Source organism: Carettochelys insculpta, chromosome 2, assembly GCF_033958435.1.
Source record: "Carettochelys insculpta isolate YL-2023 chromosome 2, ASM3395843v1, whole genome shotgun sequence".
Taxonomy (NCBI): Eukaryota; Metazoa; Chordata; order Testudines; family Carettochelyidae; genus Carettochelys; species Carettochelys insculpta.
The window spans coordinates 129,785,448-129,800,376 of NC_134138.1; the positions used below are offsets into that span (position 1 = coordinate 129,785,448).

Here is a 14,929-nt window from a genome sequence, read left to right on the forward strand (position 1 = left end):
GGGCTTTAGATTTATTAGGAAATGGGGAAACTATTGGGGTATGGGGATCCTACACAGGAGAGATGGACTCCACTTAAATGAAGTGGAATGAGACTACTGGCACTTACCACTAAAAAGTTTGTAGAGAAGTTTTTAAACTAAGAGATAGGGGAAAGCCAACTGGTGCAGACGAGCACTTGAACTGGACAAAGACTTCTCTTACAGTAGAGTCTATGGATAAAGACTTCCTAGGTTTTACTAAGGAGGAGAGGATGGAAGAAGATAAAGTATGAGCTGGATCAGAAAAGAAACAATCACATGAAAAAGAATCTAACACATCAGGAAAGGGCAGATGAACAAATAGTGACAAGTTTTTAAAGTGCGTATACACAAATGCTAGAAGTCTAATTAATAAGATGGGTGAACTAGAGTGCCTTGTATTAGAAAAGGATATTGATATACTAGGCATCACAGAAACCTGGTGGAATGAAGACAATCAATGGGACACAATCAGACTTGGGTTCAAAATATATCGGAAGGACAAAACAGGTTGTGCAGGTCGGGGAGTAGCACTATATGTGAAAGAAAATGTAGAATCAAATGAAGTAAAAATCTCATATGAATGAAAATATTCCATAGCATCTCTATGGATAGAAATTCCTTCTTCAAATAAGAATATAGCAGTTGAGATATTATTGACCACCTGAGCAGGACAGTGATAATGACTATGAAATGCTAAGGGAGATTAGATAGGCAATCAAAATAAAAAAAGTTCAATTTCAATTATCCTCATATTGACTGGATACATATCACCTCAGGACAAGATGCAGAGACAAAATTTCTTGATACCTTAAATGACTACTTCTTCGAGCAGCTGGCACAGAAACCCACAAGGGGAGAGGCAATTCTTGATTTAGTTCTGAGTGGAGTCCAGGGTCTGGTCCAACAAGTAATTGTAAAAGGACCACTTGGAAATAGTGACCATAATATAACAACATTTAACACTCCTGTGGTGGGAAGAACATCTCAGCAGTCTAACACTGTGGCATTTAATTTCAGAAAGGGGAACTATGCAAAAATGAGGAGGTTAGTTAAATGTAGAGTGACTAAAGTAAAATCTCTGCAAGCTGCATGGAAACTTTTCAAAGACACCATAATAGAGGCACAACTTAAATATGTAAGCCAAATTAAAAAAACACAGTAAGAGACCTAAAAAAGAGCCACCGTGGCTTAACAACCATGTAAAAGAAGCAGTGAGAGATACAAAGGTATCTTTTAAAAAGTGGAAGTCAAATCCTAGTGAGGAAAATAGAAGGGAACATAAACACTGCCAAATTAAGTGTAAAAATGTAATAAGAAAACCCAAAAAGGAGTTTGAGGAAGTTAGCAAAAGACTCAAAAAAGCAATACCAAACTGTTTTTAAGTACATCAGAAGCAGGAAGCCTGCTAAACAACCAGTGGGACTTCTAGATGATTGAGAGGAAAAAAAGGAGTATTCAAAGACAATCAAGTCATTGCGGAGAAACTAAATGAATTCTCTGCTTCAGTCTTAATGGCTGAGGATGTCAGGGAGAGTCCCAAGCCTGAGCCGTCCTTTGTAGGTGACAAATCTAAGGAATTGTCCAAGATTGAGGTGTTGTTAGAGGTAATTTTGGAACAAATGGCGAACTTAAGAGTAACAAGTCACTCGGACCAGATGGCATCCATCCAAGAGTTCTGAAAAAGATCAAATGTGAAATTGCAGAACTATTAACTGTAATTATTGTAACCTGTCCTTTCAATCTGCTTCTGTTCCCAATGACTGCAAGATAGCTAACGTAACACCAACATTTAAAAAGGGCTCTAGAGGTGATCCCTGCAATTACACACAAGTAGATCTAACACCAGTACTGGGCAAACTATAGTAAAGAATAAAATTTGTCACATGCACAGAAGAACATAATTTGTTAGGAAAAAGCCAAAGTTTCTATAAAGAGAAATCATGTCTTACTAATCTAATCATTCTTTTCTGTTTTCAATGAATTTTTTTTTTTTTTTTTTTTTTTTTTTTAAACTCATTGCATCTTTGATCAGGCTCTTGAAAAACTTGCAAAACAGCACCAACCACTTCTTGCTCCTCATAGTCCTCTGAAAAAGACAATCTGTTGACTTTGTATCTTAATTATAGTCTTTTATCATTCCTAACCTTTCTTCCACACAAGTGGATTTTAATAATTTCTTCCATTGTACCCTGTTCAGTAAGTTTCTTAAAATCTGTGTTCTTGAAATTTAATATTCTTGTGCTATATTATTTCATAAGGCTTTTCTTCACCATGTTTAATTCAAATACTGGGATACCTTTCACATTATTTTTATTCTGACAGAAACATTCAGTATTCCTGTAGGAAGATTCATCTAAAAGCAAACTGCTTAGGTTTTGAAGAGAACAACTTCTTGTAACCATTATAATGACATTCAGAAGGATGTTTCTTACTTGAGCATAAAAGCTTCATAAATATTGCAACCTATCTAATGCAAATATAAACTTCACATATTATGTAAAGGTGGTCATAATTTCTTCAAACAAATGAATTCACAGAAAATTAATAGCCATCTTGCTTAAACACCACTTTATTACTGTGAAGCTAGTGCCTTGACAAGGTCCAACAAACTATGCCTCTATACCAGAAACTGTGCCTACAAATAGATATACTCACCTTAGGTTAGATAACACATCTGGGAAAACTGCAGCTGTCAAGGTGATTGTTTAATATGCCCTCAATAAGCATACACACTTAAGTGTCAGATTTTCAATTATCTAGACATCTCTTGCCAAACTGTTTATTTTATACTTTACTACTGATGCTTTACATTTTATTTTTTTAAAACACATAACTGTACTGGCAAGATAAAGAATTTCTATGAATTCTTTAAAAACGTTTCGAGACTTCAAATTATGGCTTCCATCAATCAGGCCAAAATAACTTTAAATACACAAACAAAAGGTAATTATTGGACATTATTTATTTAGTGCATCAGTTAAAAAAAAACACTCAAAACTAACAGCTTACCCTAGTATTTGTTTTAGTTGATGGCATCTTTCTTTCCTGCACTTTCCATTAAGCCACAGAATTGAGCACTTATGGTCACTACAGAAGCTATGATACATATACAGCTTCCAGTATCACACATGTATGGTAACAGCAGAATTTGTACTTGGTCTACTTAATATCCACCCCCTTGCAATAGTAACTCATTCTTTCCTTTTGAGAATGATACAGTTGGAGAAGGATGCCAGAGAGAGCCAGAGCGCAAGTCTGGAAGGACGAGTACAGGTTGGAGAAGAACTGGGAAGGAAGCAGTAAAATTCAGTGCCTATCCTATCTTTGGGGAGCTTATTTTTGATTATCTCAGAAACTGTGTGCTCTTCTGATCCTTAACAGTTGAAGACAATTTGATTTAGTAAAGATTTATAGGTATTTTAAACACTGCAATGCTTACATTTACAACACAGAGTAACAACTAACTGTTAATTGGTCACTGAAAAAAATAACCATACTACTGTATTTCAGGTATATACTCAACCTTGACTTTCTGACTGAAATGGGATAATGGAATAGAATACAGAACACAGTACTGCCCTGTCCAGGAGATGAGCTGAATTTAAAAATATCACCAAGTAGTTGGATTTATGAACATGAAGATTGAAGACAATGGCTGAGAAATTACCTTAAGTATATTTTTAAACACACATCTCCCTTCAACATAATATATTTGAATGTGTATTAGAGCCATCTGCAGGTAATAAAATTGTAGTATGCATCTGGATAGTTTATGCCAATCGAATCCGACAACATGCCAACTTACACATCCTGTCTCACCAATATTCATGTGTGTCCAGGTAGATGCAAACTGATTGAGAGATACTCAGAAATGTCTAACAGTCTACATTTTCAAAACACATTTCTAACAAATACAATATACTTTGGAGTAGACAAATGCAGATTTCTCTATAAAGAGGATATTAGAGCAAAGTTGGCTTAGCAGCTGTGACAGGGCAAAAATAAGAATTTTTCATTGCAGTATTTCTAATAACCTTTCTTATTTAGAAGGATACCCCACATGAACGGATCATACCACTACTTATCAGAGAATTGAAACACCACTCCAACAGCTTCAGTATTTAGATAAGTGTTTAAAGGAAGTGAAAACATACAGAAGTACTGGGGGTATGTTTAGCTGCGTTCTTTTGTGGGATGTTTGGATTTTGCTGTTTATGTTTTCATCAGTGCTGAAGAAGCTTGAAAGCAGGTGAGCTGCAGATGCATGCTGCTTTTGAATTTGTTTAGTAACTCTTCCAATAATCTGTAAAAAAAAATATTTTATAACTTTGGCAACTCGACATTTACAGCATTGCACATTAGGTATATCCATTTATTTAGACAGTAGTTAATGTCGCATATATCCCAAGCAATCTGACCTTGAAGACATTAAGGCGGTAGTATTTTCTCCAAATTAATTGGTTCAGTTTCTCCAATACAGCATACTAGGAGCAAACATGGACTGCTACAAAGGCAGGTACTGTAGATGTGCACCTATTTTTTTGTTGTTGTTGCAAGCTTACTTATTGTAGGTTATGCAGGGAAAATTTCATTCTTCTGTGTTTGAGTTACTCTAGACATTCTTTCCATCTGATATCACATCTGAGAACATCGTGCTCTGACATATTTTTACATTTTAGTAACAGATCTTACGTCGTCTACTGTTAGAGACCAGATATTTGAACAGAGTCACTTCTGATTCATTCTAGTATAAGAATTCTTATAATTTCACACAATATTGCAGGACAGTGACATCTTTTATTGTAGTGACCCCAAGAGACATATACTGAAAGGGGCAGCTTTCAAGGAATCAGTAGTGGAACAGTGGGAACGTTATGATCAGAGTGTTTTAACTTGCCAGTTTTTCTTATAGGGTCAAACATGGCTTTTTAATGCATCACAAGGAGCCTGTTTTTATGTGGCTGAATATGACGAAAAGGCAAATTTCTACTCAAAGCTTTAACAGTTATTTATGCATTCTCAAATACATGGTGACCTGACATCAGATCAAACGCTGGCAACTTGTTTACAAATCTGTATATCGCTGATGTACAGCAAGCATGTTATATTTAAACTGCTGCATAACATAATAGTAAAAACGATGATGTGCTCATGGAAGAACATAGCCTAGAACTGTTATCAAGCTGTATGGTTTTGCCTTCATATAAATGCTATCTTCAAAAGTAAATTTTCACTTAAAAAGGGGCTTGTTCACCCCAGCCATTCTCCCCCTTTCCCCTTCCTTATAATGTAGGCTTATTTAGACTAAGTTCTTTTGGGCTGAGACTGTTTCTTCTTCTGTCTTTGTCCAGTGCCTACTACCTCGCACGCGCGTGCGCGCACACGCACGCACGCACACACAAAAAATAACATTGTCTGATTTTTTTTTTTTTTTTTTTTTTTTTTAAAAAGTCTGGGCCATTTGTCAACTTTGGAAGACTCTTATGGTGTCTGGAGAACAAGCAAAATGGCAACATCACAAAAGTTGAGATTCAAAGCTAAGCAAAAGCAAAGTTAAGAGATTTTCCATCAGGCTACTTAAAATGCCTTATTGTTTACCTTAAGACTTACTGAACCCAATGTAATTGTTTATATCTCAGGCATGGCTAGAGGCCCCAGAGGAGACTGGTGTCCCACTTCACTAGGCATTATACATAACTGTAATAAGAGACAGTTTCCGCATCAAAGAGTTTACAATCTAACATTAGGCAAAGGACAGGAGAAAGGAAGTACCATCACCCCCATTCTACAGATACGGAACTGAGCTACAGAGAGGTTAATTGTCTTGTCCCAAGTCACACAGGAAGTCTGTGGTAGAGCTGGGAATTGAAACCAGATCTCCAGAACACTAGTCGAGTGCCTTAACCACAGACCATCTTTCCTCCTGAGCTCCAGTGCATGTGGAGTATTTGTGACAAAGAGTGTCTTTGTTAAGAAGTCAAGGCTCCCATCCCTTTAACTAGGTCACACTGAACATCTCAGTTTGATGAAAAATTCTTCCAGCAAAACCAAGGAAGCTCAGAGTTCCTATTTTTAAGGTAAAATTAAGCATTTGGAGGTATTCCAAAACTTTTTGGGCTACATCAAAAGTAGAAAGAAAAGACTGCCCACACAAATTCATGAGATCCTTTTGCAGACTTCCCTTAAGCACGTACCAATCATTCCCTTCTAAACTCATATAATATGTTGTGTGCTATAAAATTAGCACGTGTGTTTCTGTCTCACGATCAGAGAGTGAAAGCACAAATTAATATCCACTTCCCCAAAAAGCCCTCTGAGAAAGGCTGCCAAGACATCCACCATTCACAAGCAGGCTTTACTTCAGTGTTACTGGGAGCGTGCTATTGGTAACACCAACAACTGTAAATCATTCCATAAAAAAATGATTTAGCAAAATTATTTGAAATGAAACAATTTACTGCTGTAGTGAGAACAAACCTGAGAAAATAGTTCTCCAAGTTCACTGCACTGCAGCTCAATTCTGACAATAAAAATTACAACATGACTCCAGAGCTGGGGGACTGAAGCCTAAGCCTGCCTGAACAGGGAAGGGAAATAGAAGCTGAAGGGCTTTGGGGGAGCGGGAAGGACTGTAACCTGAGCTCTGCCATGCAGAACTGAAGCCCTGAGGGTCCAGCTTTGTCTCTAGATGGTGGGCTTTTGGCTTCAGCCCTGAGCAGTGGGTTCTGGCTTCGGCCCTAGACTGCTGCAAGCCTAACTCTGTCCCCAGCGACCCCATTAAGAGAGTCATGACCCACTTTGGAGTCCTGAGCCATAGTTTGGTGACCTCTGATATAAGATACAGAACACAGCCTTCACTCTCAGGATCTCACACTTGCCCTCTGAGAGGAAGTACAGCTTTGAAAACTGTACAGTCTTTTTTTTTTTTTGGGAACACACCTCTGTAGCTCTGCGCACAGTAACTGGAAATTTATTAAGTCCTGTGGGTTTGTCTGAAAATTTGCATTAGATAAGCCCACTGAAAAGGGGAATCTTTCTTACCCCTAAAGAGACTCATTTCTTATCTCAAGAGCCTTTTATAGAGCTCTAAAAGGTGGGGAGAGGTCCTGCTGTTTGTGGATGTCAAGAGCTGGAAGTTAATGTTGGATAAATGGATTGAACCCACTGTAGGGAGGCAGGTTCACTAATTTTGCACCGGTGCAAGCACCTTTGAGAGTGTCCACAGAATTCTGTGAACCTGTAAGTAATGTGGGGTCTGAATGGATTTCATGCAAATGTTTCACATATCTTTAGGTTTCAGCTTAACAGACAGACCATAAACTGATACCAAGTTTGTTTTTCCTGAGCTGGGCATGTGTAAATACAGTTGATATGGGCTCAACGTTGTGAGATGTTGAGCACTTGGGCCCCAAACCAGCAAAGCACTAACTGTATACTTCACCTTAAGTGAGCAGGCCCATTTACCACATGGAATTACTAACATGTTTCAATCTAAGTGCGTACTTAAGTTCTTTGCTAGACTGGGGTCACAGTGGCCACCATCTTCAGATCTGAAGCCTATTGGTGCAGTACCAAGACCCCTTGTATAACACAATTAGGTGACAGTGAAATTGGCTACAGACTGATGAATATTTTTAAGAAAAGTTATTAGTTTTTAATTATGTTCCAGAAACTAAATTTAACCCTCACAGTTGTTGAAAAATAGTGGAAATGAATGCAGAAACATTTGTTTAAATTTGCTTGCAGCCAGAAACAATAGGTAATGAATTTGTCCATTCATCACAATGTATAGTACCTCTGAAAGTTAATTATGACAATTTAAATCTTGACATTATTTCTTATTTTAATATGAACAGCAAGATACCGTACTTATCCTTAACTGCTATATAGATACTAGCTTGGAAGCAGAAGGGCAGAATAACTGTCAAGGGCTGCTGGAATGAGGAAAGAGGAATTAAATTTCTTTTTCTTCTAAATTTCAGGGACCACTACATTCCCCTCTTATTTAAAGCCTTTGGATTACACAGCCAAACAAAACTAACTGTCAAAACCTTCAGTCTTCCTCCCTACCCATTTTTCCAATGCTGGTATTGGTATTCTTTAAAATAAGTCTGTGCAGCAAACTGGAACTTGAAAATTAGCATGGAAATAGAACTAACTAATTAAAAATGATTAATGCGAATAGATACTGTATTGATTATATTGGACTAGGGAATAGAGCAATCTCTCATAAAGACAGTTTCTGCTGAATACTTTAGGTGTAATGTGCCACACTCACTCAGGGGTTCGTCTTACATAGGGTCGCCATATTCCGACTCACAAAAGTCAAATGCCATTAACTTATCCTTTCAACAATATACTAGTATTATATAAAAAAAAAATCCAAAACCGAACAAAAACCCAGGGCTCTTGGAGAGTGATATAAATGTTAAAGAAGTTGCAAGTGCACTTACTTTTTGTCTGCTCCGCTTAAGAGTTGTGGTAGGGCTTCCAAGGCTTGCTTAAAGCTTGAGCTGTAATACAAACATATTTAATTTTCCCCAGGTATCATAGCTATCTAGCAGCACCCTCCCTCCTTATCTCCATGAATATAAATGGTCATTTAGGAAATGTTTTGATTTAACTAAATTAAATTAACACTTTATCAATTCAACGTCTCATAATTTGAGCATAGCCTGCTATAATTTCAGGTGTGCCATTGTTTGAAATAAAAAGTTCTTGACAGAAATATTTAAAATATATTTAGTGTTTTTTCATATTTTTCAGACATTTTCATCAACAGCACAAGCTACTTAGTATCTTACTTGCTTTCTGGTGTTAAGTATACGGCCACAGCATCTCTCAATGCACAAATTTCAAGCCTTGCCTAGGGACAAAACATAACCCTTGTTACAAATTTCAAACATTCTTTGGCTAATCAAACGTGTGCCACAAAGCCTCTCGCCTGTTTACAGAAGCAAAGTATTACTGCACACTGCAGCTTTAAAAGCAGCTTTAACTTCAATAATTTGTTTCCTGTATTTCTGGTTACCCCTGTGCCATGTCAGTTAGGAAGTGCAGCAGGAACAATTACAGATCTGTGAAATCAAAATCAAATTGTTTATCCAGTCTCTATGAAGTGGTCTCCAAACAAGTGAAGTGGGTCTCTCAGTAACAATACTAAAGCATGGTGCTATTTTTCTGCTCTGAAATGTTATTTCAATACTTTTCTATCTGTAACTACTGCTTTCAACAGGGTGAGCCTAACTCTTTGCAGCACAGCTTGGCCAGAGAAGAAGAAAACAAGAGACTAAAAATCTGCTAATACACATACAATTTTGGATTCTGCTGAATTTATTAATTTTTTTTATATGAGAAAGTAGGCTGGTTCTGCTCCACATCTCTCATGCATCACCTGCTGGGTATACGGAGCCTGAGGATTGTACCCGGTGTGTCAATTTCTACCTGAGCAGGCTATGATGGAAAATGAAGTCTGGATATGTTTTTAAAATAAAAATGAATCAGGAAGGGTTCAAGAGATCTTTCTTTGCTCTCTTTGAAATCAATGCCATGCTGGATTTTATGGGAAGATAACACCCAAGAATTTGATCAATACTTTAAAAGGTTGTTTACACATTTATTTCTAGAAATAGATGAGAGCCACAAAGTGGATACAAATTTCACCACTTTTTACTGTCAGCTTTTGTTCAGCCTATTGCAGAGATTCTGCTGGATCCAGCCCTGAAATGCAGTCTGATCCAGACTTAACCAAAGTTAATACAACCACTGCAACTTTTTCATTAAGCTTTTAAACTGTAACGCAGAATTGTTCTCAAGGGTAATCAAGGCTTTTGCTTGCGAATATCTCATACTGCATACAAAGAGTTTTTATTTTTCCTGGCTAGCTAGGCAGCCCACACATATTTGTTCTCTAAGGGTACAGTACTTCCTGAATTAGGCAAGCATTAGGTTGTATCAAGCCACCAAATTTTATGTTAAGGAGAAATGCCTTCCCTTGTAAGAAAATGGCAAGCATAGATGGGCCTCCTCACCCTTTTTGAGCACCCTATAGGTTCTTCCAGGATGAAAGGTTAGGATTTTTGAAAGCTGGGTGCCTTACTTCTTTAGGGCTTTTAGACTGAACCCTCACCTTCCTGGCACCAATACAATTTTGGGTTATTTGCTTTTAGTGTAAGACTAGAACGTTTTAAGAGGCAAAAGTCCAGCTTGGTAGTGTCACACGATCAGATGCCATAGTTTATATCTAACCTCAGGCGCATAGCTGGGGAATGACTGAAGGCTGGATATGTAGGAGTGTGTGCATAAGGGGAGTTGCTGTTTAATACTGATTGAGGCATCTCTTGTCAAAGCTCAGTTCTTTCCATAGGAAATGGCTATTTTTGAGCAGTTTGGTCTGGTTTTTATCCTACTAGTCTAGTTACAATCAACCTACCATTAATGAAGGTTGATTATGGCCAGAATGATAGAAAGGGACCACAAGTGACAAATTTTACTGCTGGGAAAGACAATTCAATTCTTTCAGTTATAAGTTCAGGGGATGAGTTCAATAAAAAATAGGTTACTCATTCCACCCAGAAGTTAATTGTGAAGAGCTGTCCTTTACCAACATTACCAGAAGCCCTTCCCACATGAACTCTCTCCAAAATGCTACTCTACTAAGAGTGCTTGGAGCATAATACAAACATATTTAAAAATCAAAGCTTTACATAAGGTTTTCAACATGGTGGAATTTAAATTTAGGTTCCCTCCACCAGATGCCAAGACTGCTGGAAAGAATTTGAAATAGTCCTGTAAGTCAGACACAGTGCCTTCTGAGTCAAAGGGAGCTTTAGTTTTCCCTTTAGGCTCCTTTAGAATTAGTTCAAACTAAGGGCACAAACTACGTGACCAATCAGAGGTGAATAGGGCAGTGATAAAACATCTGCTTTATCCACAGGTTGGTACAGTGCCATCACTTCTATGGTCTGAGTTCAAATAAACAGGCACTGCTGCAATCTGAAAGACCCTGCCATGCAGTATATTTCATTTGTTAAAAAATATCATATGCTTAATTTAAAACCAAAACCAAGCAAACCAAAACCCAAATGTTTGAATCTACCTCAAAGACCTTGCATTTCTTAACATTATAGAACTACTCTGGGTAAACAAATTGTCCCCTCACAATCCTTTTTGGAATGTGTGCACAATTTATAGTAGTTAAGTTACCAGAAGGCTCATGTGTGCCAATATGGCACACAAAGCTCCCTTGTATCTGACCACCATGGATTACATAATATCACATTTCAGTCTGAAATGTTTTCCTTCTCTTCTTCTCACACTGTGAAATGCCATATGCATTTCATACATTTACATGTAATTGCATTTTAAATACATACTAGTTAATACCACACTTCTGCTTTCACTAGGGCAGGAAGTCTTGTCCTCCAATTAAGTTCAGTTGCTAACTAGAAAGCATAAATATTGTTCGGACCTTCTCTTGAAACATTAAGTTGATAATACCCTAAATCGTACCTTTGTTACAAAGACTATAATATACTTAAAAATAAATTAGTTTTTGGTTAGATTTTCAGTTGCTTTTAGGGTTCTAAAATCAATCTGAAAAAACAGAGTGGTATTGGCTGCAGACATCCTTTTTAAATTCAACACATAGAAGACCTGAAGTAAAACCTGAGTATGAAGATATTTTAAGATGTAAAATTAACTGAATTAGCTAAAAACAATTCACAGACCATATATAGCGCCTATAGTTCTTCTTCAGTCAAAAGATTCAAAAACATTGACTTAAAGAGTTTTGCTTGAGTAAGGACTACTGGATGTGATCCTATGAAGAATGTGATGAAATCATGTATTCTATAAATATTTTTCCAATGAAGCACCAGAGTTATAGTACGTTACAAAACCCTGCCTTTTGTTGCCCCTCTTCATCTCAAGAAAAGCACTCAGAATAAATTGTAATAACAACAGGCCAAGCTCACATTCTTCCCCTCACACCCTCCCAAATTAAAACACTCTGGTCACAGTTGCTCTGCTCATTGTTGTGAGTACCGTTTTATCTAATCTGAAACGGGAATGCTGGGATTTTTGATAAATTGATCTTTAAGAACATCTTGAATGGCAATTTTTGCAAGTGTCTCTGTAACGATGTCATTTTGTAGACTTTCTGCAGTTTTAATGAAGCAGCCATGCCTCCCTCTGGAATCATACAATACAGGAAATGTTTCTATTCCTTCTCCAAAAGGTAAAATAATGTACCACTATGACACATCACTACACTGGCCTTTCCACATTAATGCCAAAAGATTTAAAATCCAGCTATAAAATACAATTTAAAACATTACTAAAACCAAAATCTTTGCAGACTTAAAAATAAGAACATGATCAAAATATTTAATGGACTACTATCAAATAATGGGTAAGAATATAACTTCTACAACAGCTATTGCATTTGAGTACCAACAGGCTATTACACTACAATGCAATAAAAATGGGGTGTCTCTCTCATTTTCTAGCCACAGTACTTCCAGTTTTCTCAACTCAGAAACAAGATAACACAAATCTTTATCTACCTGTAATGCTCCATATTTACTGAATGACGACACACACTGCATCAGTCGACTTAGTTCTTCAGCAACAGATTCCACAATCCTGGACAGGACCCGAGACACTAATTCCTTAGAGATGGTGAATACCTGAATGTTTGAAATCAGAGTTATGAACTGAATATATAGCACTTTAGTATGGACAAGCCAAATATTAACTTTGATTTGAGGCTCAGCTGCTTTTCCAAGAAACGCCTTATTTTCCTCACACCGCTCAGCCACTTTTTTCTACCTGTTGTGGCTTGTCTTAACTCTAGCTTGAAAACTCTCTTGGACTGTGGACTTTTTTTTTTTTTTATTACTTGATTATATATCAATCACCAAGAACAGTGATACCTGGATTCCCAATTAGGGTGCATATTTGCTGCTATGATTAAATTTAATAGTTATACAAGAATCAGCTCCTAAGAAGCTTACAAAATAACAGAGCAATACAACAAATAGGTAGGTGTCAAAATGAGATCAAACAGTGTCAAAGAAGAGACTCAACACAAACTGTAGGGTTTTAAGATTTCAAGACAGTGAGACACTTAGTGTCAGAAGCACAATGTCTCAGAAAATTAGAATTAAGAATTGGGCAGACCAGGGGGCAAGAAGTAAGAAAAAATGACATTGGTACTTTAGATAGAGCATTAAGGCTACAAGATGAAAATGAGGAACAGTTTAGATTACAAGAGGAAATTAGAATGGAAAGAAAAAGGGCGGCTAATTTAAGGAGGAAGTGATGTGATCAGAATCGTGAAAAAAGATGATTTTGGCTAGATATTTTATTATTCATTTATTCAAATTTTAAAAAACAAGCAAGCACAAATGACTGGGTCACACTTTTGCTACAGAATCTTTGCTTTACGTGAATGTTAGGAGTGTGTCTAATTTGACAATGAAAACTGTTTCATAGAAATGCTTAACCAGTGGAAAAATTTAGAGAAGCACGAGTACATTGATGAGTAAAACTCAGATACAAATTTAGGAACCATATCCAATTTTTCATGATATATGTAAGAGTCATGTGTCATAGATTTCACAGGCTTGAAAACAGTAAGAGAAGAGATTTGCACCCCAGCAAGGCATATTTACCACACGTATGCTGGCCACCAGTCACTCAACCTGCTAGTTCCAACGCTCATCTTGCTAGTTACAACACTCAACAGCATTGACCCACAAAAGCCAATCATTTTGGCAACATACAGAGAAAAATGGTAAAAGCAAAATGGGAAAAGACCATTTCATGTAGTAGCAGGTGCTGCTGAACACCACAAAAGAAATACCAAGAAAATGGTCAAAACCTTGTGAAAAGAAAGTATTGACCCCACAATGGCCATTCTCAATGCTAGTTACTTTCTGAGGAAAAAAATCTGAGCCACAGTAACTCACCACGTTATTGAAAAACTAGACTTACTTGGGTTTCAGCTCAAATTTAACTTTTTAGTTAAAGCAACTTTATTTTCCCCCCTCAGAACACACCTGTAGATAAATGGTCCATAACTGCTCAACTTTAAGCTTCAAAAACCTGTTGCTAGCAAAGTGTAAGATTGAACCAAATTATTAAAAATTTCAGCAGAAAACTGTGTTACTCTTGCTAAAATTGTAAAATTTCACATCAGTGATCAAATTCACATACATCTGCAAGTAGTTGCAAAACTGTCATTTCACGTATAGAAATTCATGAGGCAAAACTGAACATGGGAGAAACAACTAGCTTCCAATTCAGAAGAAAAAAGCAGTCCAGTAGCACTTTAAAGACTAACAAAATAATTTATTAGGCGATGAGCTTTTGTGGGACAGACCCACTTCTACAGATCATAACCATACCCAAACAGACTCAATATTTAAGGTACAGAGAACCAAAAATAGTAATCAAAGTTGACAAATCAGAAAAATATCATCAAGATGAGCAAATCAGTGAGTAGAGGGGCAAGTGTGTGTGTGTGGGAGGGGGGTCAAGAATTAGATAAAGCCAAGTAGGCATAAGAGCCCCTATAATGACCTAGAGAATTCCCATCCCAGTTCAAACCATGTGTTAATGTGTTGAATTTGAATATAAAATTCAGAAGGTTTTCTATACGTGTGCCCTAATTTTAAGCATGAGTAGTCCAACTGAAGTTAACAAGACAACAAATTTACTTAAAATTAGTCATTTGCTTTAACTATCTGGATGAATCGGGACTTAATCATCAGACCTATTTACAAGAATACAGTCAAGTTAAAATTTTTAAACTGTCCTTACTTGTTTCAGAGGGGTGGCTATGTTAGTCTCTTCCAGCAAAAGAGGAGGAGGAGTCCTGTGGCACTTTATAGACTAACCAATT

The 14,929-nt window shown here is 37.0% G+C and overlaps 1 protein-coding gene across 4 annotated transcripts in view; it reads right to left on the reverse strand.

Moving 5' to 3' along the window:
* Positions 1-2,645: 2,645 nt before the first annotated feature.
* Positions 2,646-14,929, reverse strand: part of EXOC2 (exocyst complex component 2) — a 193,232-nt gene continuing 180,948 nt past the window's right edge. For 2 of the 4 annotated variants that reach the window (XM_074985926.1, XM_074985927.1), the window contains exons 26-29: positions 12,588-12,710; positions 8,826-8,887; positions 8,475-8,534; positions 2,647-4,324 (exon numbers count right to left, since the gene is read on the reverse strand). In XM_074985926.1, the coding sequence (XP_074842027.1) occupies positions 4,234-4,324; positions 8,475-8,534; positions 8,826-8,887; positions 12,588-12,710 (336 nt within the window). In that variant the 3' untranslated portion in view covers positions 2,647-4,233. Of the gene's footprint in view, positions 4,325-8,474; positions 8,535-8,825; positions 8,888-12,587; positions 12,711-14,929 lie in introns of all 4 variants that reach the window. The other 2 variants (XM_074985929.1, XM_074985928.1) reach the window with 2 other exon arrangements.